This window comes from Oratosquilla oratoria, chromosome 4, assembly GCF_046742065.1.
Source record: "Oratosquilla oratoria isolate Oo_2021 chromosome 4, ASM4674206v1, whole genome shotgun sequence".
Lineage (NCBI taxonomy): Eukaryota > Metazoa > Arthropoda > Malacostraca > Stomatopoda > Squillidae > Oratosquilla > Oratosquilla oratoria.
The window spans coordinates 74,094,714-74,121,350 of NC_134780.1; the positions used below are offsets into that span (position 1 = coordinate 74,094,714).

At 41.7% G+C, this 26,637-nt stretch overlaps 2 protein-coding genes across 6 annotated transcripts in view; both read left to right on the forward strand.

Annotated features, from left to right (window-relative positions):
- Unc50 (Unc50 RNA binding protein) overlaps positions 1-26,637 on the forward strand; it is a 192,623-nt gene that overhangs the window by 18,242 nt on the left and 147,744 nt on the right. For all 5 annotated transcript variants that reach the window (XM_076184283.1, XM_076184284.1, XM_076184285.1 and 2 more), the window contains exons 2-4: positions 4,463-4,591; positions 6,214-6,365; positions 6,975-7,040. In XM_076184283.1, the coding sequence (XP_076040398.1) occupies positions 4,463-4,591; positions 6,214-6,365; positions 6,975-7,040 (347 nt within the window). The remainder of the gene's footprint in view (positions 1-4,462; positions 4,592-6,213; positions 6,366-6,974; positions 7,041-26,637) is intronic.
- On the forward strand, positions 13,471-26,096 carry LOC143024257 (uncharacterized). Its single transcript, XM_076183043.1, has 3 exons — positions 13,471-16,376; positions 23,856-24,027; positions 26,076-26,096. Exons 1-3 carry the CDS (start codon positions 13,975-13,977, stop codon positions 26,094-26,096), a joined length of 2,595 nt encoding a protein of 864 aa, XP_076039158.1. The 5' UTR covers positions 13,471-13,974.

Here is a 26,637-nt window from a genome sequence, read left to right on the forward strand (position 1 = left end):
TGTTAGAGAGACTGGTCTATAGTTTGTAGGTTCTTTATTTCCTCCTTTATATATAGGTACTATATTTGCTTTTTTCCAATCTTCTGGAACTTTTCCTTCTTTCAAGGAACTGTTTAGTATGCTATGTATTTTGTCTGCCAGTTCATTCCTGCATTCTTTCAGTATCCAGTTTGCTATTTCATCTGGTCCATGCGATTTTCTGACATCAAGATTACTCAAGTGTGTTAATATTTCATTCTTTGTTACTTCTATTTCTTCCATAGGGGGGACTTTCTCTTTCCATTCGTTCTCTTCAGGTTGTATGTTCTCCCTTGTAAATACTGATTTAAAATGTTTGTTCATAATTTCCGCCATATCTATTTCCTCAGTGTATTCAACTCCCTCTTGTCTTAATTTCTCCAAGTCTTGTTTGTTTTTCAGTTTGTTTACAAATATGTAGAATAGTTTTGGTTGATCTTTACACTTTTCTATGACATCTTTTTCATATTTTCTCTTTTCCTCTCTGCACGTTTGTACATATTCATTTCTATGACAGGTATATATTTTCCATTTTTCAGGTCTTCTGTCTTTTTTCCATCTGGTCCAGGCTTTGTCTCTTTTGTCTTTTAACTCCCTACAACTTTTGTTGTACCAGCATTTTACATATTCTTTTCCTTGTTTTTGTCTTGGGACATACTTTTCCACTCCTTTTTTGTAAATTTTTGTCAAAATATTCCATTTCTCTTCTACTGTTGTTTCTTCTTTGTATATTTCTTCCCAGTTTTCCTTTTGAAAGAATTCTCTTATTTTATCAAAGTTTGTTTTTTCATACATCATTCTTCCTTTTCTGTATTGTTCATTTCTTTTCATATATTTTTCTTCATTAAGTTCCAGTTCAATCAATATGTTGTCACTTTTACTTATTGGTGTTTTATATTCAATTTTGTCCACTATTCTAGGTTCAGATGTAATTATTAGGTCTAGTCTCGATGGCTCTTCTTCATTTCTATACCTAGTGTTCTCCTGTATCCATTGTGTCATTGTATGGTCAGTAACCATCTCAAGTAGAGCGTTTCCCCATGAGCCGTCTCCACCCTTTACTGTCATTTCTTCCCAGCAGATTTCTTTGCAATTAAAGTCGCCCATCATAACTATTCTTCCTCCCTCTTCCATTATCTTGTTTAATGCTATCTTTGTGTCCTCTAACATACTTTTATGTTCACTCTCTTCCCATGAGGCTGTTTTCGGGGGCACATAATTTATCACAAACTTTCAGCTCTTCTTATCTTTGTCTTCTACTTCCATCATTATTATCTCTACTGTATTCTTTCCATATGTGACACACTTCACGTTTATATCCTTCTTAGTCAGGAACATAACTCCACCCCCTTCCTTTTTCACTCTGTTTCTAATCCAATGATTATATGCATCATGTCCTACATTGTTGGGTGGTAGTGGACCTTTTAATTTTGTTTCTACAATTCCCATTATGTCTGGTTCTTTTTCTTTCAAATAATCATTCAGCTCATTCAATCCTGTAATTAATCCATCTATATTTGTGTAAGACACTCTTAGTTTTCTGCCACTTCCATTGTGTTCTCTGTCTCCCTTTTGTTTTTCTCTTGTATGTCGACTTTCTTTTGTTTCATATTCACTACTCTCCAATAGAATCTCTCTTTTTCTGACTCTGTTCTTTTCTCGTTTTTTTCCTTAGCTTCAAGTCTTTTCTGTTTTTCTTCCTCTCTTTCCTGTTTATTCATTTCCCTTTTTATCCATACCTTTTTATATTGTTCACTTGTTGCTAGTTTCCCTGTTTTGGATAAGATATTCTCTGCCGTCGTTTGTGACTTGAATTTAATCTTAATTGGTCTGGTCTTATCTTTACTATACTTTCCGAGTCTAAATTTCTCATCGATTTGCTTCATAATTTCTGGTTCATCTTCCTGAACTGATTCTAGTAATTGGCTTACTTTTTCCTTTTCCTCTTTGATTCTTGTGGTTCTATCTGGGTTGTGTTTTTCTTCCATTCCTAATATAATTATACATTTCTTCTTGTCTGCTAAATCTCTTACTATATTCTCCTTCTGTCTCATCACTTTAATAACCGAGTCTTCAGTATGTTCTTTCAATTGCTGTTTGACTATGTCAGTGAATGAAACTTTATTGTCTTCTTGGGTTGCTTTCCAATTCTTAGCTTCTTTAGTTATGGCCTCTCTGTTTTCTTTACTATTCCTCTTCAATTCCTCATTCTCCACCTTTACTTCTCTTAACTGTCTTTTTAGGTCTTCTATTTCATCAGTTAAGTTTTTGTTCGCCTTCTCTAGTTTTTCAAATTTTTCAAACCTCTCGGCAATTTTTGTCATCTTGCCAAACCTAACTTCCCAGTTGTCAGATATTTGTTGAAGTTTTTCCTCCAGTTTTGTCAGTCGGGGGAGGTTGGTATCCGCCGCCCTTTCATTAAATCCTTTGAAATTATCATCCTCACCTTCCATTGTACTGCTCTTATCTATGTTTCTGATCTTTTCATTTTTATTAGACATTTCGTCGTCGCTCAGCTGGTCGGGGGGTCGTTTTTTTATGTTTACATTTCGTCTGTCTGCCTGGGCCAAGTCTTCTCCTTCCTCATTTCCTTCCATTTCTCTCAGTAATCCCTCCCCTTCTCTTTCCCTACTTTCCCACTACCCCACGAGCAATTTCCCCCACCCTGCAAATACAATAGGTACTTCCTTTGCTTTGGAATCCTCTATTTTTCACTTTTTCTTCAGAGCGTCCTCTACGCCGTCCGTTCACTGAAGTGTGTGTGTGTGTGTATGTATATAGGTTGAGTTTGAATTATAATTCATTCCTTGATCATGTGGAAATCTGTGGGTCTGGGTGGGGAGTGGCATTGTGGCAATGGATGCTAAGAGGAGATTGTATAAAGTGGTGATTGTGCCAACAGCACTGTTTGGGGCAAAAGTATGGAACATAAGAGAGGAGTTTAAATGTATTTGAGATGAAATGCCTGAGAAGTATGATAGGGGTTACTAGGCTGGGTAGAGTGAGAAACAAGGAAATGAGGAGAATAGGGGTGGAAAGGGAGTTGGGGGATAGGGCTGATGAAAGAGTATTGGGATGGTTTGAATACACGGACAGAATAAGCGAAGAAAGATTAACCACTTCAGTACGGGACTTAAATCTCGCGGGCAGCAGCCAATGCCAGCCGTATGACGTGTCGTAATAATACTCGCATCATAAAATATAGTCACCGCTTATATCGATCGCTCTCTCTTTCACCCGCGAATTTTGAAAACCACAGAGAATGGGATTCAGGGCGCATTTGGGAGAATGTAAAAACACAGGGGCGACTACAATAAATATAATCAAGACGCCGATATGGCAGCGTCGCGAATCCACTTGCTCCTCATGACACCTACGTGTGTGGCACCGTATGGAAGGGGTTAATAAAAGAGGAATGGAAGGCAGAGGTGTGGGGAGTGAACAAGTATGAGATGGATGGGGTAAAAGGGGCATTGGGGAAGAGGGGAATGTCTATTGAGGAAGGAAGGGAGAGGACAGAAGATAGGGGTGAATGGAGAATGGTTGTGTATAGATGATGCTTTGGTGTATGGAAGGGAGTGGGTGGGGGATGGGGGGTAAGAGAGCGCACGTGAATGATATTACAAAGGCGGAGCATGCCGACAGGAGACCTTTTGATCCATATCTAGGTCGGATGCGAAAAAAAAATCATATTAATAATAAAACAATAAATAAAAACTATAATAATGTAAATAACAAATAAAATACATAAATAAATGCATAGGTATAGTTGAATAATAAACAAACAGGTAAATAGTAAATAATGATAAATTGACATATAACTAATAATAAATGAAAATCAGACAGACAAATGATAACAAAAAAACAAAATAAATGAAAATCAGACAGACAAATAATAACAAAACAAAAACAAATAATATAAGATAAATTATAATCATTACAGCATCTCACTTAGGTATTTATCTAACTGATTCTTAAAGCTTCGAACTGAACTACATTGCACTACCTGTGCAGGAAGTTTATTCCATTCATTTACTACACGGTTGGCAAAGTTGTTTCTACCTACTTCCAAATTTTGATGCAGCCCGAAGGGATTTTTCTGTTTTCTCTTTTTCTGCATGAGGGGGTTGGTGAATAAATGAATTAGCCTAGCCTTGCTGTGGATGTGCTGTGTCTTGCTACATTGTTTCTGACCCAGGGCAATGGGCGAGATGCAGAGATGACTTATCATCCAGGAGGAGCCAAGAAAAGAGGAAGAGGGGGCTAGTGAATGGGAGTGGAGTACATGGGGAGGAAATGGGTGAGAGTGGAGCTATGCCTTTGACTCAGGCTACCTCCCTTGTAAGTGGGAAAAAACATTGGTATATGTATGTAACTATGTATTTATCTTGAAATTTTTCAATATATGTGATGCTGAGTATAATTTATATTTTTTTCCAAATAGTTCAGTTAAATACCAGACTTCACCTCCACCCACAAGAGCTCAGTCACCACTAGGATCAGTGTCTTCTTCATCTTCAGTCCCACTTAGCTACCGCAGCAGTTCCCCACTTCCAACACCAGTTGTTCACAGGTAAATTTTTGTAAACTGGGAATTTAATGTAGTATGGGGTTACTACCAACTTGCTGTTATCTTCTTTCTGACCTCTGTTAATAATAATGACAATAAAAAAAAGTAATTCCTGAGATTTATCAGCTAGGAACTTGCAGCCCTGTAGTGGCTGGTAACAGTCATTAGGTCCATCTTCAAAACTTGGTAATACCCTAACCCTCATGTAGAGGTGCAGGCCAGAGGGGTTAACACTTAGCTTCTGGATTTGACCCAGGATCTCTTCAGAATCTTCAATTATGTTTACTCAACGTTTTCATATAAGTAGAGCTGACAGCCTGCAATTGCTCCCCTCCTCTTATTATTAAAAAATGGTGACATAGAAACAATCCCACACTAATTCATTATTGCTGCATTGCGAGCTGGCTCTCCAACTAGTGGACAAGAAGTTGAGAGTGTATTTACCTAATTGTAGTATAGAGGAAAGAGGCAACACTTGGGTTCTGTCTGCAGTTATCACATTTAGATTTGAACTCATGTATTGTTTGAGCTTGGACTATATCACCTAAGCTGTTCCACATATTTATACATCTATATGGAAAACTGTATTCATCACATCCTTTTGACATGTGGTCTTTTTTAATTTACTTCCATGACCTACCCTCCCATCTTTAATCAGGAGATCTCTTCTATCAGTGCAGTCTATCCCCTTTAGCGGCCTGAACACTGTAATCATGTCACCTCTTTCTCTTTGCTCTTTCAAAGTTGGTAGAGTCTTTCCTCATATGGATTATCTGTCAGGCTGTGGACTAGTTTGGTTGTTGCCCTCTGTATTCTCTCAATCTTGCTTGTATCCTTCACTCTGTGTGGACACCATACTACCAACACATAATCCAGTCTTAGACATATCAGGGTTTTGATGAGTTTTTTCATCATCTCTTCATCCATATAATGGAATGCTGCTTTAATATTCTGCAGTAGTCCATATGTCTCCCACAATTGTGCTGATATGTCTGTCAGGTGACAGGTTGTATTTTATCAACATACTCAAAGTCTTTCTCCTCTTTTGCTTTTGTAATATGTTTGCTACCCAAGGAATAGTTTAAGGATGGCCTTTTGCTGCTATTACCCATTTCCAGTACTTTGCATTTTTTGGTATTGAACTTTATTTCCCATTTTTGGTTCCATTAAAAAATAGTATCTAGATCTTTTTGCAATATTCTACTGTCCTCCTCATTTTTCACTCCACTCATGATTTTTGCATCATCTGTAAACATGTTGGCATAGCTTGTTCCTTCCATCATATAATTAACATAGACAAGAAACATTGATAGTGCAAAAACTCAACCTCATGGAACTCTGCTTCTTACTGCTCCCCAGCTTGACATCTTGTCCTTTACTGTTGTCCTCTTGTATCTTTGTGTGTGTGTAAAGTCACAGCATTACCCGTAGATTGGGCCATATGAGCTCTAAGCTCACATCTGGAAGGCTAATAGCTGCCTGTCATGAAACCAACACATGACCAAGACTATGGTGAATCACACAAACACATATACCAGTATTTTAACTTTTTATGATCTCATTTTACCTGCTAAAAATGATAAGAATGGAACAAGAAGTTTTATACATATCTATTTACCTTGCAGACAAGACTGTATGACGGCTGCAGCCAAGCGTTATAAGTACCTGCGGCGCCTCCTCAAGTTCCGCCAGATGGACTTTGAGTTTGCTGCGTGGCAGATGATCTACTTGTTTATTGCTCCACAAAAAGTTTACAGAAATTTCCAGTATAGGAAACGTAAGTAGTGCAGTGATTTTATGTTGCTTAGTGAGGATGAAGTGATTGAGTAATTGTTGATTTGCTGAAAAAAAAAAAAAAAAATCCTTGTAGTCTTTATGACGCTATATCCAGGATGTCAGTTTTCCTTGACTTTTTAACATACTCTGTTATTTATATTGGACATGGAAAGGTGTCAGACAACAAAAATTTCATGACTTGCCTTTCAAAATTTGTAAACCAGATAATAGGAAAGGACATTGCAAAACATAAACTGATATGGTTGAGAATTGTGTGCTGAGTGGTTGAATAGATAAAGAGCAGTTCAGGTAAGCACATAGCAGTATATCCTTAGCATGTTCAAATTAACTTGATAGAGAGGAGTTTGTACCAGGAGAATGAATAGATGTATTTATAACAAGAGGGAGATGATATGTTTTTGATGAAATTCACTTGTTACTTGTTGACTTGAAGAAAAGAATTGAATAGTGAAGGCTGTAATATTGATGATGAATATTAAAATTATAAGTGTTAGAGCTTCCTCAGCAATTCCTCCACCAACATGTTGAAAAATATTGCTTGTAAAATTTAAGGTTTTTAGGTAATTAGTTTCATTTGTTCTCTTGGCAGAGACAAAAGCCCAGTTTGCCAGAGATGATCCTGCCTTTGTGGTGCTCCTGTGCTTGTGGCTGTGTAGTAAGTACCCATAATGAGTAGTTATAATTAGGATTCAAGAAGTTATTTTCAGTCTTATCTCCTAGATTAGCTTTTTCTGTCATAGATTAATTGTTTAAGCATTTATCAGATGATATTTTACCTTGTTCTTATCATTGTCTTAAGAAAGTTTTGCGACTGTAGACTAAGTAAGGTGTATCATTACATTTATTCATTTACTTATCTATCCATTTCTCTTCAATATGAGTCAAATATTCACGTGCACATCAGGTTGCCTGATGTATGATGATGCATCACAATACGCACATTACAAAATATAAAGTCAATGCTGTTATAAATGTTTTCTTTCACCCAGAATGAATATAACATAACAGAAAATGTGATCAAGCCTGTTCACAGAATAAAGGGGTCACTCAGCTACATACATACATATACCAAGGCTTTTTCCCCCTTACAAGGGAGGTAGCCAAAAAGAAAAAGGCATAAAACCATTCCCACCCATACCATCCCTAAATACATTCCACCCTCCCTAATATCTTAGCACCTCCTGGATGACGGGCCATCCCTGCACCTTGTCCACTGCCCTGGGTCAGAGTCAGTGTCACAAGACACAGCACATCCACAGCAAGGCTGCTTTATTAAATTGGTGACCCCCCCTCTCCGACCCCCCATGCAGAAAAGGAGAAGACGGGGAGAAATCCCTTCGGGCAGCGTCAAATTTTGCTCACACACACTACCTCACCCCCCATCCCCCCACCCATTCCCCTCATGCATCACAGCATCAACCATATATAACCATTCTCCATTCACCCATGTCTTCTGCCCTCTCCCATCCTTCCTCCACAGACATTCCCCTCTTCCCCAAAGCCCCCTTCACCCCATCCATCCATCTCATCCTAGGACGCCCCCTCATGTTCACTCCACATCTGCCTTCCATACCTCTTTTACTAGTCTTTCTTCACTCATTCTTTCCATGTGTCCAAACCATCCTAATACTCATTCATCAACCCTATCTCCAAACTCCCTTACCACCCCTGTTCTCCTCCATACCTACTCATTTCTCTATCTAGCCTAGTAACCCCCATCATACTTCACAGACACCTCATCTCAAACACATTCAAACTCCTTCTCTCTTCCTCTCTTATATTCCATGTTTCTGCCCCATACAGTGCTGTTGGCACAATCACTCCTTCATACAGTCTCCTCTTAGCATCCATTTCCAAATGTCTGTTCCTCATTACACTTTTTAATCCACCAAGGCATTTACTCGCTTCTCTCAATCTACATTCTACCTCCACCTCCCCTCCACCTTTTCCTGTCACATTTGCACCCAAGTATCTAAAACAATCCACTTCCTCCAGTCGCTCTCCCTTAATGCTTACTTCCAGTCTACTGCCACTTTCACCCTTTGTACATCTCATCACCTTACTTTTACCCACATTTATCTTCAATTTTCTTCTTTCACACACACTCCCAAACTCTATCACCAACTTCCTCAATCCCTCCTCTGATCCTGCTACAAGCACAGTGTCGTCCACAAACAACAGCTGGCTCACCTCCCACTTTTCTCCATTTTCTTTAACCATCTCCAATCCCTGACCCACCACCCTTGCATTTACCTCTCGCACCACCCCATCCATATATAAGTTGAACAGCCAGGGTGACATAACACATCCCTGACAGAGTCCCACCTTTACCTCAAACCACTCACTCTCTCCATTTCTGAACCTGACACATGCTCTACTACTCTCGTAAAAACTCTTGACAGCTCCTAGAAGCTTTCCTCTTATCCCATATATCCACAAAACCTCCCACAGTGCCTTCCTGTCTACCCTGTCATAAGCCTTTTCCAGATCCATAAAAGCCGTCTGGGGTATTGGCTGCTTGTTATTGTGGCAAAGTAGCATGCAGTTGATACTTTAGGGTCCCTGCAGACCCTACAGACCAGAGCCACACATCATTTTGTCTCTGATAGAGGAAAACTCTTCATAGAGAAATGATGACACTTTTATACTACGACTGTCCCTCCGTTATGCTGTCCCCCAACCCCTTGTTGCTGTCCTGTACCATTTCTGTGAGTATCTTTTTTCTGCTGTGGGGGAATTCCCTGTGGTGGGGGAAAAGAATACTACCACCAAGTATTTCCACTTGGATCATAAGAGGCGAGAAGAAAGGGACGGGGAGTGGGACTAGGCATCCTTCTCCTTGTAGCCCCACAGGGGACATTCCTAAACAAAAAAACTAAAGGCATAAGAGGGTCTGGGAGTTTTCGGAACAGCACCCTAAGGTTTGGGTCATTTAATGTGCATGGATGTGGCACAGATGAGAGTAAAAGGAAAGAGATAGGTAGTATGTTTGTGAGAAGAAAGATGGATGTATTGGCTTTGAGTGAAACTAAGTTGAAAGGGAAGGGTGAGTGTAAGTTTGGGAGTGTAAGTGGGAGGTTATCAGGAGTGAAGAGAGGGCGAGGGAGGGAAGTGGTGGCTATTCTAGTAAGTGAAGAGATAGGTAAACGTGTAGTGGAGTGGAAGGAGGTTTCCTCAAGGATAATGTGGATGAAGGTGAAACTGGGAAAGGAGATGTGGGTCTTTGTAAGTGCATATGGGCCTGGCAGTGAGAAGAGTGTAGAAGAAAGGGAGGCTTTTTGGATAGATTTAAATGAGTGCATAGAGGATTTAGGGAGAAATGTCAACATAATAGTACTGGGGACCTTAATGCTAGGGTAGGAAATAGTCCAATTGATGGAGTGGTTAGGAAATGTGGAGTTCCAGGAAAGAATCATAGTGGAGAGTTGATGGTGGAAACGTGTCTAGAAAGAGAATTGATAATAGCAAATACAGTGTTTTGGAAGAAAGTCAAGCATAAGTACACATGGGAGAGGGTGGTGGAGGGAAGGGTGGTAGATAGAGCGTTGATGGATTATGTAGTGGTAAATAGGACTATGATAGGAAGAGTTAAGGATGTACATGTGCTAAGGGGAGAGGGTGGGGGAATAACAGATCATTTTTTGGTGGAAAGTAAGTTGAGAGTGGAGGATAGATGGAGAAAGAGGAAAGGTACAAAAGGTAGGGAGGTGCTTAGAGTGAACTCTTTAACCACTTCAGTATGGGACTTAAATCTCGCGGGCAGCAGCCAATGCCAGCCGTATGACGTAACGTAATAATATTCGTATCATAAAATATAGTCACCGCTTATATCGATCGTTCTCTCTTTCACCCGCGAATTTTGAAAACCACAGAGAATGGGATTCAGGGTGCATCTGGGAGAATGTAAAAACACAGGGGCGACTACAATAAATATAATCAAGACGCCGATATGGCAGCGTCGCGAATCCACTTGCTCCTCATGACGCCTACGTGTGCGGCACCGTATGGAAGGGGTTAAATGAAAAGGAGAAGGAGTATAAGAAGAAGCTGAAGGAGGAGTGGGAGGGTGTGAAGGATAGAGTAGAGCTAGGTGTGGAGGAGGAATGGGGATGGTTCAAGGAGGGAGTCACAAAGTGTGCAAGGATGGTGTGTGGAACAAGAAGGACAGGAGGAAATAGAAGGAAGGGTAGTGAATGGCGGGATGAGGAAACAAAGAAGGTTGTAGAAGAGAAGAAGCGAGCATTCACAGTTTGGTTACAAAATAGGGCGAGGGAGTCATATGAGAGGTACAAAGAAAAGAAAAGAGAAGTAAAGCAAAAGGTAAAGGAGGCAAAGAGGAGAGCAGATGTGAAGTGGGGTAAGAGTATGACAGAAAATTTTGAAAGTAATAAAAAGATGTTTTGGAAAGAAATTAAGAGAGGAAGAGGAGGCGAATCAAGCTGAGAAGAAAAGGTAAAAGGTGCAGATGGAGAGATGATAATGGAAGAGAAGGCAGTAAGGGGAAGATGGGCAGAATATTTTAGGGAGTTGCTAAATGTGAAGGAGGATAGGGAGGGAAAGATAGCTGCAGTGGGAAATGCTAAGAAAATGAGTGATGAGTGAGGAAAATGGAGGAGAAATAAGGAAGGATGAGGTGAAGGCAGTTGTTAAGATGATGAAAGCAGGTAAGGCACCTGGTCTGGATGGATGCCATGCAGAATGTCAAAAAAGGAGGTACAGTGATGGTGGACGGGCTGGTGAGGTTATTTAATGTTTGCTGGAGAGAGGGTAGAGTGCCGGAGGACTGGAGGAGTGCCTGTATAGTTCCACTTTACAAGGGAAAAGGGGACAAGTGTGAATGTAGTAGTTTCAGAGGGATTAGCTTGTTAAGTGTAGTTGGGAAGGCTTATGGGAGGATCTTGATTGAGAGGATTAGGAGAGGAACAGAGGGAGTAATTGGTGAGGAACAGTGTGGATTTAGGACAGGTAGAGGTTGTGTAGATCAGATCTTTGTGGTAAGACAAATATGTGAGAAAGCTATAGGAAATTAAGAGAGGAAAAGGAGGCAAATCAAGTAGAGAAGAAAAGGTAAAAGGTGCAGATGGAGAGATGATAATGGAAGAGAATGCAGTAAGGGGAAGATGGGCAGAATAATTTAGGGAGTTGCTAAATGTGAAGGAGGATAGGGAGGGAAAGATAGTTGCAGTGGGAAATGCGAAGAAAATGAGAGTGATGAGTGAGGAAAATGGAGGAGAAATAAGGAAGGATGAAGTGAAGGCAGTTGTTAAGATGATGAAAGCAGGTAAGGCACCTGGTCTGGATGGATGCCATGCAGAATGTCTAAAAAAAGGAGGTGCAGTGATGGTAGACTGACTGGTGAGGTTATTTAATGTTTGCTGGAGAGAGGGTAGAGTGCCTGAGGACTGGAGGACTGCCTGTATAGTTCCTCTTTACAAGGGAAAGGGGACAAATGTGAATGTAGTAGTTTCAGAGGAATTAGCTTGTTAAGTGTAGTTGGGAAGACTTATGGGAGGATCTTGATTGAGAGGATTAGGAGAGGAACAGAGGGAGTAATTGGTGAGGAACAGTGTGGATTTAGGACAGGTAGAGGTTGTGTAGATCAGATCTTTGTGGTAAGACAGATATGTGAGAAAGCTATAGGAAAGGGGAAGGATGTTTTTTTGGCTTTTATGGATCTGGAAAAGGCTTATGGTAGGGTAGACAGAAAGGCACTGTGAGAGGTTATGCAGATATACGGGATAGGAGGAAAGCTGGGAGCTGTCAAGAGTTTTTATGAGAGTAGTAGAGCTTGTGTCAGGATTAGAAATGGAGAGAGTGAGTGGTTCGAGATAAAGGTGGGACTTTGTCAAGGATGCGTTATGTTGCCCTGGCTGTTCAACTTATACATGGATGGGGTAGTGCGAGAGGTAAATGCAAGGGTAGTGGGTGAGGGATTGGAGATAGTTAAAGAAAATGGAGAAAAGTGGGAGGTGAGCCAGCTGTTGTTTGCGGACAACACTGCGCTTGTGGCAGGATCGGAGGAGGGATTGAGGAAGTTGGTGACAGAGTTTGGGAGAGTATGTGATAGAAGAAAGCTAAAGATAAATGTGGGTAAAAGTAAAGTGATTAGATGTACAAGGGGTGAAAGTGGCAGTAGACTGGAAGTGAGCATTAAGGGAGAATGACTGGAGGTAGTGGATAGTTTTAGATACTTGGGTGCAAATGTGGCAGGAAAAGGTGGAGTTAAGGTGGAGGTAGAATGTAGATTGAGAAAAGCGAGTAAATGCCTTGGTGGATTGAAGAGTGTACTGAGGAATAGACATTTGGGAATGGATGCTAAGATGAGACTGTATAAAGGAGTGATTGTGCCAACAGCACTGTATGGGGCAGAAACATGGAACATAAGAGAGGAAGAGAGAAGGAGTTTGAATGTGTTTGAGATGAGGTGTCTGAGAAGTATGATGGGGGTTACTAGGTTGGATAGAGCGAGAAATGAGGAGGTGAGGAGGAGAACAGGAGTGGAAAGGGAGTTGGGAGATAGGGTTGATGAAAGAGTATTAGGATGGTTTGGACACATGGAAAGAATGAGTGAAGAAAGACTAGTAAAAGAGGTATGGAAGGCAGATGTGGAAGGAGTGAACATGAGGGGACGTATTAGGATGAGATGGATGGATGGGGTGAAGGGGGGCTTTGGAGAAGAGGGGAATGTCTGTTGAGGAAGGATGGGAGAGGACAGAAGATGGGTGAATGGAGAATGGTTGTATATGGATGATGTTGTAATGCATGAGATGGAATGGGTGGGGATGGGGTGTGAGGTAGTATGTGTGAGCAAAATTTGACGCAGCCTGAAGGGATTTCTCCCACGTCTTCTCCTTTTATGCAATGGGGCGACGGAGAGGGGGGGTCGCCGATTTAATGAAGCGGCCTTGCTGTGGATGTGCTGTGTCTTGTGACACTGCTTCTGACCCAGGGCAGTGGACAAGGTGCAGGGATGGCCCATCATCCAGGAGGTGCTAAGATAAGAGGGAAGAGGGAGGGTGGAGGGGTGTGGAGTGTATTTAGGGATGGAATGGGTGGGAATGATTTTATGCCTTTTCCTTTTTGGCTACCTCCCATGTATATGTATGTATGTAGAATTATCAAGATTGGTTAGTACACTGCTTAGAATAGGGTTAATTGTGTCAATCGGTCGTTATGTGTGTATTTTCCTACCTAATTGTAGTATACAGGAAAGGAGCAGTGCTCAGAGGGTCTTGTTTCTTACTCTCCAATTATCATACTTTGCTACAAACTCGAATATGGTTTCAACTTGGGCTATGTCTACTTATTTCTCAATCAAACCTCCTTAACCTCTTCACTCCGGGCCAAAATCTCGCAGGCAGCATTAGTTGCCAGACGTACGATGTGTCGTAATAATACTCGCATCATAAAATATAGTCACCGCTTATATTGATCGTTCTCTCTTTCACCCGTGAATTTTGATAACCATAGAAAATGTGATGAAGACAGTTTAGAGAGTATGTCATTACGCAGGGGCAACTACAATAAATATAATCAAGACGCCGATATGGCAGCCTCGCATATCCACTTGCTCCTCATGCCGCCTACTTATGAGTTCAGTGATTCAGCGCCTGAAAGACATGAAACTCTTCCGAAGTCGTGGCCGACGAGGTGGTAGAAAAATTACACGAATAGTGCCTGTGATTACAACCACAACAAGTGCAAAAAACAGAAAAAAGGTTAAGCCGAGATCTCGCATTCACAGTGAAGTGCCACGCGTTTGGTACAGCCTACCCTCCCTCCTGCTGTCTAACGTTACCTCCTTAACCAACAAAATGGAGGAAGTGATCGAAACAGTACGTTCTACAGGATGTGACATGATGGCAATTACTGAAGCGTGGCAAATTGTGCCTGAAATGTGTAATATTGAAAACTTTGTACTATTTCACCACCTCAGAGTGAACCGTGTTGGTGGTGGTGTAGCATTGTTCTGTCGTGCGGACCTCAACCCTTCACACCTCAGGGTTGATATTCCCGAGGGAGTTGAGGTTCTGTGGGTGAGGATTAACCCCCGCCTTCACCCCCGCCACACCGCGTCCATTATTATGTGTGTGGTCTATCATCCTCCACGTGCACACACCGCCGCTCTCCTTTCCGATCACATTATTGAGACCGCTGACTCCCTAAGATTGAAATACCCTGCTGCAAAGCTGGTCATTTGTGGGGACTTTAATCGGCTAGACACAAGTGAGATTCTACATCAATTAAGTCTTACTCAGGTGGTGAACTTCCCCACCCACAAGCAAACTACTCTCGACCTTATCATGACCGACATGGCTCAACAGTACTCCCCTCCCAGACCTCTCCCCCCCATCGGCAGGAGTACCCACATCACCATCCAGTGGTCGCCAGCACCCAGCAATGCCATCCGTAGAACTAAGGTCACTCGACACCACCGCCCCATGCCTGACTCGGCCATGAGGGAGTTTGGGAGGTGGATAGTGGAGTATCCCTGGACGGAGGTTCTGGAAGCCGAGGACGTGGAAACCAAGTGGAAAAACTACTCAACAACCACTACTGAAGCTTTCCACTTTTTTTTCCCGGTCAAGGACTTCTCCGTGAACCGATCAGACGCCCCCTGGATGACCCCCCGTATTAAGCGTCTAATTAAACAACGCAACAAGGCATATTACACTGATCGACCCCTCTTCAGATCCCTCAGAAATAAAGTCATCAAGGAGATAAGTATTGCAAAGTCTTCGTACTACCCTAATAAAATAGAACACCTCAAAACACAAAATAACAGTCAGTGGTTTAGTAAGATCAAAGCTCTCTGCGGGCTACAAAATAATCAAGCCTCTCACCTGCCCTGCGCTTCACACTTACCACCTGACTTAGCTGCTCAAGAGATTAACACTCACTTCGCCTCTATCTGCCAGACCTTACCCCCCCTTAACTTCTCCGGCCTACCTGCCTACCTCCCCTCTCCCTCACCCCCTGCCCCTGTCCAGAAAGCTGACGTTGCCACTAAACTAAGTAAATTAAAGTATAACAGATCTACAACACCTTCTGATCTACCTATCAAAATCTACAAAGAATTTGCCCCAGAACTTGCCCTCCCACTTTCCTCCATAATTAATGCTTCACTGAGTCAAAACTCCTGCCCCAGTGATTGGAAAATTTCATATATCACTCCCATCCCCAAATGTCCGAACCCACAGTCACTAAGCGACCTTAGACCTATTGCTATCACCCCAATCCCAAGCCTTATATGTGAGGGTTTTGTTTTTAACTCAGTATACAACAAAATTAAAGATCAAATCGATATAAAACAGTATGGCAACATGAAATCCTCCTCCACAACTCACTATCTTGTTAATCTTCTGGACTTCTTGCACAGCCACTTAGACAAGCGCAATACTTCTCTAGCCTTGACCTTTATTGACTTCAAGAAAGCGTTTGACCTTGTTGACCATAACATTATCATCTCCAAAGCCATACAACTGGGGATCCAACCACACTTGGTAGCATGGCTAGCCGACTTCCTGACCGGACGTCAACAGGTAGTGAGGTACCAGGGAACGACATCCTCCCTCCACCCTCTAACATGTGGGGTCCCTCAAGGGACCAAGATGGGACCACTGTGCTTCCTCATCCTCATAAATGACGCATTAATGGACACCCAACACAGATGGAAATACGTCGATGACTGTACAGTTGGCATTCCCATCAACACCAGGCAGCCTGACTTTTCTCCACTACAAAACATCCTAGACAACCTCAAAACGTGGACTGAGAGCAGGAATGTGACAGTTAACCACAACAAGACCGTGGTCATGCATGTTTGTACATCCAAACAGGCGGTGGCACCACCTCAACTGTCATTAGGAACCCATTCCCTTCAAGTGGTCCAGTCCGCCAAGCTACTAGGCATCACAATAGACGACCACCTTAACTGGAACCAGCACATCAACAACATCATCAGGACAGCCTCTTACAAACTCTTCATGCTGCGCAGATTGAAGTCCCTTGGTACCCCATCACCAGATCTAAAGGGAGTCTACACCACCTTCGTACTCCCCACCCTCATGTACGCCTCCCCAGCCTGGTCATCATCACTTAACATCACACAGAGGAGCAAATTAGAGAAAGTACAAAAAAGAGCGTGCAGAATTATCTTGGGTAATCAGTATGAGGGATACGAACACGCCCTCACCACCCTCAGCTTGCCAAGATTGTCCGACAAACACAGTGAGGCACTGAATAAGTTTGGACAGGACCTAATGCTACACCCACGTCACCGTCACTTTCTCCCACCTCCCACCACACCCACCCGCCATGCAACTCGGCATTCAAACAAAATCAAGCCCATCAGAGCGCCGAGAACTGACCGATACAAGAACAGTGCCATTCCATCCATTGTCCGCACAATAAACTCATCATAAATTTTAGACTAAGCATATCACTCTAATAATTACTATATTACTCATAAAAGTGCCCAATTGTATTATTGTCAGTGTATCACTGCTATCTCAATAAACCTATCATTATTATTATTATTATTATTATTTATTATGGAAGGGGTTAACCACTTCAGTACGGGACTTAAATCTCGCGGGCAGCAGCCAATGCCAGCCGTATGACGTCACGTAATAATATTCTTATCATAAAATATAGTCGCCGCTTATATCGATCGTTCTCTCTTTCACCCGCGAATTTTGAAAACCACAGAGAATGGGATTCAGGGCGCATTTGGGAGAATGTAAAAACACAGGGGCGACTACAATAAATATAATCAAGACGCCGATATGGCAGCGTCGCGAATCCACTTGCTCCTCATGACGCCTACGTGTGCGGCACCGTATGGAAGGGGTTAAGGACAGAGCCTGCCCCCACAACTACAAGAAATGGCCTAGTCTTAGCCAGAACAAAATATGTAAAATGCATGAAGAATACATTGAATGGTTTAACTTCTTCAATACAAGTCAAATTCTCATGTGCTGCATTGGATGCCTAATGTACAATGCATCACACTACTCACATTATAAAATATGAAGTCATCGCTGTATTACTTGTTCTCTTTTTTTTTGAGTAATAATGTACTCAGAAAACCTGTTCACAGAATTCAGGGGTTACTCAGCTACAACTATAAAATAAATATAATCAATACACTGAGTCCAGCATCCTTGCATACCCACTCTCACCTCATGATGCACACATAGGCATCATTGTATTGAAGAGGTTAAAAGAAAAATCTTTTACTAGAAAGTATCCTCTCAACAGTGTATGTGTAGTTTATATCAGATACATTGACAAGCAGAGCTTGTTTAGCTCACACAGTACATACATACATGCATACATATACCAAAGGCTTTTTCCCCCCTTACAAGAGAGATAGCCAAAGTCAACATGCATAATTCCACTCCCATTTCATCCCCACCCATTTCACCCTCATTCACTACCCCCCTCTCTCTCTCTCTCTCTCTCTCTCTCTCTCTCTCTCTCTCTCTCTCTCTCTCTCTCATCTTGGCTTCTCCTGGATGACAGGTCATCTCTGTATCTCACTTATTGCCCAGGGTCAGAAGCAATGCAGTAAAACACAGCACATCCACGGCAAGGCCATTTCATTTAATCGATTACCCCCCTCTCCGTCCCTAATGCAGTAACACTGAAGATGGAGAGAAATCCCTTCAGGTTATGTCAAAATATCATACACACATAACCACACATAACCACTCCCTAACCCCCCTATCCCCCATCCATTCCCCTCCATGTATCACAGTATCATCCATACACAACCATTCTCAACTCACCCCTATCTTCTGCCTTCTCCCTTCCTTTCTTCCCCAACAGACATTCCTCTGTTGCTCAACACCCCTTTTACCTCATCCATCCATCTTATCCTTGGTTGCCCTCTCATGTTCACTCATTCTTTCTACATGTCCAAACCTTTTCCATCCCTACTATCCTCCTCACCTCCTTGTAACTCCTACCACACTTCTTAGACATTTCATCTACTGTCACTACAGTGGTCCAGGTTCGAATCCTGCCCAGGGCTGAAATAATTTCAGTATTGCTGTGCTTCGAGTCATTACTCCAACTCTCATGGGCGGGGAGTTGGGTGTGTGTGTATTTACCTAGTTGTATTTTATGGGAAGGGGAGCTATGCTCATGGTGTCCCATCTTCATATCTCATTTTATCTAAACTATTTTTAAATTCATGTATTGTTTTTGCACACACTACTTTCTCATCTAACTTGTTCCAACTATCTATTACTCTGTGAGGAAAGCTGTCCTTTTTCAGATCTCTTCTATAGCTGTCTTTCTTGATTTTCTTTCCGTGTCCTCTTGTATTTCTATCATCCCATTTTATTAGATCCTCTCTATCAATAATTTCTATGCCTTTCATGATTCTGTAAATAGCTATCAAATCTCTCTTCTTTGCTCTAGTGTCTGTAGTTCAAGTTTTGCTAGTCTCTCTTCATATGATAGTTTTGAGAGTGTTGGTGCCAATTTTGTAATTGCTCTTTGTATTCTTTCAAGTTTTTTTATACATTTTTTTGTACTTGGTGACCACATTGTTGCTGCATATTCCAATCTTGGTCTTATCAGAGTGATTAGTATTTTCTTCACCATTTCTTCATCCAGGTATGTAAATGCCACTTTGATTGTTCTTATTAAATTATAAGTTTCTCCAAAAATCTTATTTATATGTTTCTCAGGTGACATATTATTCATAACAATGACTCCCAGGTCCTTCTCATTTTCATTTTTTTTATATATTTTCTTCTCCCAATTTATATGATCCTGTTATTCTGTTTTTGCTTTTTCCAAATTCCATTATACTACACTTTTTAGTATTGAACTCCATCTCCCACTTCTTACTCCATTCCCAGACTTTATTTAGACCACTCTGTAGTGATTCACAATCTACTTCTGTGTTCACTTTTTTTAATAGTTTTGCATCATCTGCAAAGAAGCTCATATAGCTTTCAATTTCTTCATCCATATCATTAATATATATAGCAAACATTATTGGGGCCAAAACTGTTCCTTGTGGAACACCACTTATTACTTCAACCCAATTTGAGTGTTTGTCTCTTATCACTACTCTCATTTTTCTTTCTTGCAAAAAGTCTTCCATCCATTTAAGCAGTTTGCCCTGTATTCCTCCCTCAGTTTCTAATTTCTTAAGCAACTTCTTATGTGGTACTTTGTCAAAAGCTTTTTTTAGGTCTAGAAATGCACAATCAGCCCATCCATCTCTTTCTTGTATTATATCTATTAGCCTTGAATAGAAACATATTAAATTGGTGACGCATGATCGTCCTTGTCTGAATCCAAATGTGTGTGTGTGTGTGTAAGGTCACAGCATTACCCATAGATCGGTCATACGAGCTCTGAGCTCTCTTCCGGGAGGGAAATAGCTGTCGATCACGAGTCCAGCAAGTGATCCAAAGACCTAGGTGAATACATTTAAACTCTTCCTCTCTTATGTTCCATGTCTCTGCCCCATATAGTGCTGTCAGCACAATTACTCCATTCATACAGTATCCTCATAGCATCCATTCCCAAATGTCTATTTCTCATTACATTTTTAATACCCCAAGGCACATACTTATCTCAATCTACAATCTACTTCCACTCTTCCCTTTCCCGTCACATGCTACCCCAAGTATCTAAAACTATCCACTTCCTCCAGCCTCACTCCTTTAATACTCACTTCCAAATTGCTGCCATCTTCTCCCTATGTACATGTACATCTCATCACCTTACTTTTACCCACATTTACTTTCAATTCACTCCTCTCGTACACCTTACCAAACTCTGTCACTAACTCCCTCATTCTCCCTCTGTTCCTAAATTGTCTTGAAATGATGTATAATAGAACCTCTGTTCTTGACCAAAAAAATGAAGATTTTCCTCTGGTAGTTGATGGAAATGTTGGTTCTCAAGCAACTGAAAGGAAGAAAATAGGGCGAAATTCAAAGTTTTGTTGAAAAATATCACCCTTTTAAACCTGTATCTTGATCCTGTGAAACCTGATCAGTGAAAAAAAAATTTGGTCCTTGACCAAATAGGTTTTGGAACGATTTTCAAGAACAGATTGTGATCAAGAACTAAGGTTCTACTGTATGCAGTTGGATCCAATTTTTAATTCCCAACTTGTACATACATATACCAAAGGCTTTTCCCCCTACACGGGGGGTAGACAAAAAGAAAAAGGCATAGAAACCACTCCCACCCTTTCCATTTCCTATATATTCCACTCCCCTCCACCTTCCTCCCTCCCTCTTATCTTGGCACCTCCTGCATCCTGTCCACTGCCCTGGGTCAGAAGTGTCGCAAGACACAGAACATCCACAGCAAGGCTGCTTCATAAATTCGGCTACCCCCCCTCTCCGTCCCCTCATGCAGAAAAGGAGAAGACAGGGAGAAATCCCTTTGGGCTGTTTTTTTTTTTTTTTTTTTTTTTTTTTTATACTTTCTCACCCTCCACCCCCACCCACTCCCCCTCATGCATCACAGCATCATCTATACACAACCCCTCTCCATTCACCCCTATCTTCTGTCCTCTCCCGTCCTTCCTTCACAGACATTCCTCTCTATTGTAATGCCCCTTTCACCCCATCCATCTATCTCATCCTAGGATGCCCCCTCATATTCACTCCTTCCACCTCTGCCTTCCACACTTCTTTTACTAATCTTTTTTCACTCATTCTTTCCATGTGTCCAAACCATCCTAATACTCTTTCATCAACCCTATCTCCTAGTTCCTTTTCCACCCCTGTTCTCCTCCTCATCTCATTTCTCACTCTATCTAGCCTATTAACCCCTATCATACTTCTCAGACATTTCATCTCAAACACATTCAAACTCCTTCTCTCTTCCTCTCTTATGTTCCATGTTTCTGCCCCATACAATGCTGTTGGCACAATCACTCCTTCTGGAAGACAATGACATATTAAACCCAAGACAATTTGGATTCAGACAAGGAAGATCATGCTCCACAAACTTAACCACTTCAGTACGGGACTTAAATCTCGCGGGCAGCAGCCAATGCCAGCCGTATGACGTCACGTAATAATATTCTTATCATAAAATATAGTCGCCGCTTATATCGATCGTTCTCTCTTTCACCCGCGAATTTTGAAAACCACAGAGAATGGGATTCAGGGCGCATTTGGGAGAATGTAAAAACACAGGGGCGACTACAATAAATATAATCAAGACGCCGATATGGCAGCGTCGCGAATCCACTTGCTCCTCATGACGCCTACGTGTGCGGCACCGTATGGAAGGGGTTAATATGCTTTTACTCAAGACTAATAGACATAGTGCAAGAAAGAAATGGATGGGCTGATTGTGCATTCCTAGACTTGCAAAAAGCCTTTGACAAAGTACCACACAGAAAACTACTAAAAAAAACTGGAACACATAGGAGGAATACAAGGAAACCTACTAAAATGGAAAGAGGACTTTCTGACTGGTAGAAAGATGAGAGTAGTGCTCAGAGAAAAATATTCAGATTGGAAAGAGGTGATCAGTGGAGTACCGCAAGGATCTGTGCTGGCACCAATAATGTTTGCTATCTATATGAATGACATGGACGAGGACGTGAACTGCTACATGAGCTTCTTTGCTGATGACGCCAAACTGCTAAGGAAAATAGAAACTGATGAGGACTGTGAAGCACTGCAAGAAGACCTAAATAGGGTATGGAACTGGAGTCAGAAATGGGAAGTGGACTTTAATACTAAGAAGTGTAGCATAATGGAGTTTGGAAAAAGCAAAAACAGAATATCAGGAAAATATACAATTGGAACCAAAGAAGTAAAGAAAGTAGGATCCGAAAAAGATTTGGGAGTAATTATCACGAACGACTTGTCCTATGATATACAGATTAACAAAATTGTCGGGGAGACTTACAACTTGCTAAGATCAATAAAAGTGGCGTTTACATACTTGGACGAAGACATGATAAAAAAAAATATTGGTTACATTGATAAGGCCTAGATTAGAGTATGCGGCGACATTGTGGTCCCCCAGTACCAAAAAGAATATAAAGAAAATAGAAAGAATCCAAAGAGCAGCTACAAAAATGGCACCTGCACTTGCAAACCTATCATACGAGGAGAGATTGGCTAAATTGGAGTTACCGACACTGGAGCAAAGAAGAGAGAGAGGTGACCTATTGACCATCTACAGAATCATGAGAGGCACAGAGGTACTCGATAGAGAGAACTTACTTAACTGGGACAAAAGAAACACAAGAGGACATGGAAAGAAAATAAAAAAACATAGCTATAGAAGAGAACTGAAGAAAAACAGTTTTCCTCATAGAGTTTTGGACACTTGGAACAAACTGGACAATGAAATAGTATGCGCAAAAACCATTCATGAGTTTAAAAACAAATTAGACACTGCGAGATACAAAGGCGGGACATCTCGAGCATAGCTCCCCTTCCCGCAAAATACAACTAGGTAAATATAACCTCCTCTTAGCATCCATTCCCAGATGTCTATTTCTCATTACACTTTTCAATCCATCAAGGTATCTACTCGATTCTTTCTATCTACATTCTACCTCCACCGCCACTCCTCCCTTTCCTGCCACATTCTCACCCAAGTATCTGAAACTATCCACTTCCTCCAGTCTTTCACCCTATATGCTCACTTCCAGCCAACTGTCACTCTCTCCCCATGTACATCTCATCACCTTACTTTTTCCCACATTTATCTTCAGCTTCCTTCTTTCACACGCCTTCTCAAACTCTGTCACTAACTTCCTCAATCCCTCCTCTGATCCTGCTACAAGTGCAGTGTTGTCAGCAAACAACAACTGGCTCACCTCCCACTTTTCTCCATTTTCTTTAATCATCTCCAGCCCCTTACTCACTACCCTTGCATTCACCTCTCACACCACCCCAAATTGTACTAGTAAAATTCTCGTTAGATGCAAAAATAAATCCTAATTATTATGCAATGTGATAAATAGGCCTATCAAAATATTGGTGACAAACAAACTTTTCCTTTGCCAATCTTCGTTTGTTCTTGTAATGCTCTATCGACATTGACGTCAATCCTGCTGTGTACATTCTGATGCATGCCATATGCGTGCACTATATAATGCTGTGCTGTGAACTTCATCAGTGATCTGTCATGTTTCCATATTTTGTGTGTAAGCAAGGATTTATAAAGTATTTAGTTCAAAAACAGTTTATTGTGTTGTCATAAATTGCATACAAACATACATATACCAAGGCTTTTTCCCCCCTACAAGGGAGGTAACAAAAAAGAAAAAGGCTTAAAAATCATTCCCAGCCATTCCATCCCCACCCATTCCATCTGTCATAAATTGCAACAGTGAATTATAATACAAAGTGTAGTAAAGTGTTTAACAAAGAACTGGACTGTAGAACTGGCTGATGGGGAATAGTAGCAACTACCAACACTGCACCATGTTTTTAGCTTTGCACTTGCTTCATAGATGTACATCGCTTAGCAATCATGTACCACACAACAGCCTGCTTATCATCTTGCTTTCAGGTTCAAAAGTACACAAAGAGCTTGAGCTCATAGTAATGCAAAAAGCACTTCTCATGGATATCGGTCAGCTCTCACCTTGTCAGCAAACATCAGCTTTGGAATTGTATCACAATGTTGTGTGCTTCTTTGCTCCTAAGTCCCTGCATTTTTTTTTTATTAAGCAATGAAAAGAAGGCAAGTACATGTGTAACTTCAAACATCTCTTGATGTAATTTCACTATTGTAATTCAGGCACAAGGGGGCTGGATTCATATTGAGAATGGTAAAATGCAGCCATGGTGATTGAAAATTATCACTATTATTTTCCACTTTCAGATTACTACTTGCTGCCCTTCATTTAAATGAAAATTCATGTAAAAAAAAAAAAAAAAAAAAAAAAAAAAAACAGAAAACTGGAAAAAAAGGGAGAGGCACAATGGGCTATATCTTATCCCAAAGCTAAAGCAGGTGTTGCAGTGGTGAAGAAGGTTATTCTAATATATGGTGAATGTATGAAGCATTATTATGCTACATATTACATCCAAACTGTGAAACTGCATAGGACTTCCTACTGGAGCAATGTGATAAATTCAGAATTAATCATACATACATATACCAAGGATTTTTCCCCCTTTCAAGGGAGGTAGCCAAAAAGGGAAAGGCATAAAATCACTCCCACCCATTTCATCCCTAAATACACTCCACACCCCTCCCACCCTCCCTCTCATCTGAGCACCTCCTGGATGACGGGTCATCCCTGCACCTTGCCCACCGCCCTGGGTCAGAAGCAGTGTCGCAAGACACAGCACATCCACAGCAAGGCCGCTTCATTTAATTGGCGACCCCCCTCTCTGTCCCCCCTTGCATATAAGGAGAGGACGGGGAGAAATCCCTTCGGGCTGCGTCAAAATTTGCTCACACATACTACCTCACCCCCCACCCCCCCGCCCATTCCTCCTCATGCAATCACAACATCATCCATATACAACCATTCTCCACTCACCTCTGTCTTCCGTCCTCTCCCTTCCTTCCTCAACAGACATTCCCCTCTTCCCCAAAGCCCCCTTCACCCCATCCATCCACCTCATCCTAGGACGTCCCCTCATGTTCACTCCCTCCACATCTGCCTTCCATACCTCTTTTACTAGTCTTTCTTCACTCATTCTTTCCATGTGTCCAAACCATCCTAATACTCTTTCATCAACCCTATCTCCCAACTCCCTTTCCACCCCCGTTTTCCTCCTCACCTCCTCATTTCTCTCTCTATCTAGCCTAGTAACCCCCATCATACTTCTCAGACACCTCATCTCAAACACATTCAAACTCCTTCTTTCTTCCTCTCTTATGTTCCATGTTTCTGCCCCATACAGTGCTGTTGGCACAATCACTCCTTCATACAGTCTCCACTTAGCATCCATTCCCAAATGTCTATTCCTCATTACACTTTTTAATCCACCAAGGTATTTACTCGCTTTTCTCAATCTACATTCTACCTCCACCTTCACTCCACCTTTTCCTGCCACATTTGCACCCATGTACCTAAAACTATCCACTTCCTCCAGTTGCTCTCCCGTAATGCTCACTTCCAGCTGTAAAGGACCAATTAAGTCCTTTAGTTCTGAAACTAGGTGCGGACCACCACTGCCTGCTTCAGAACTCTCGGTTCTTGTATAGACTTGTAGGACAAGTAAGAAAACACAGGATTACACTGGAAGTTTATAATTCTGGTCCTTCCACAAAGCACTATCAAATCAATTTCAGGAAAACAACACCAACTATTTCACCTTAGGCCAGTTCGGTCGTAGCTCACTCTGATTGACTCCACAGTAAACACATAAATTACTCGTAGAAAGCTTCGGTAGAAGATCAGGGTTTTGGAGCTGAGCGATGACGACTCTGGCAGAGCGGAAGGCGAAGTTGGAGACAAACGACGTCCAGTCGATGTAACACGCCAGTTTTAGAGTGGAGAGAGGGGAGGGGCGAGTAGTGGACTAGGTGCAGTCACCAAGTTCTCTCTGATAAAACCATGTCTGTCTGGGATGCACGTAACCTCGGTCGTCATACGTGGCAGCTCGTTTCAAGGAGGTTTCAAAGCGCACTCGAATTGTGTGTAATTTTAAAGAGGGCTGATTGTTTAGAAGATTAAGTGGCAATTTTCCCTTACACAACTCCCCCCTTAAAGAGTCTTCCTTTGGAAGACTAAGTGGGGAAACGCCACCTGAAATTGAGAAGAAAAGTTTATGCTCGACTAAGCAGGTCAGCCCCAGTATTGTCAACTCCGGCCACATGTACGATCCTGAACTTGTAAGCTTGCAGACTCAGAGCCCGTAACAGTCTGTCATTCGTACCCTTGAACGTGTGAAGGTAGGTGAGGGGTTTGTGATTGACTTCGAGAACAAATTCTCGCCCTCTGAGATAATAATCAAACCTTTGGGTCCCAAACACAACCGCCAAACATTCTCGTTCGATAGTGGAATACCTGCTCTCTCGGTCGAGAAGTTTCCGGCTGGCGAAGGCAACTGGGTGGGGGTAGTCAAGATGGTATTGTAGTAGGACGGCACCGAGACCATGATTAGAAGCGTCCGTTTGGAGGACGAACGTTAGAATAGTGTCAGGGAGTCTGAGGACAGGGTTAGAAGATAATACAAGCTTAAGGTGATTAAACAGGGACTGGAGCTCTTCTGTCCATGGTAGAGGTTCTCTGTCGGTCTTCCTAAACAGATTAGATAGAGGCCCAGTGTAGT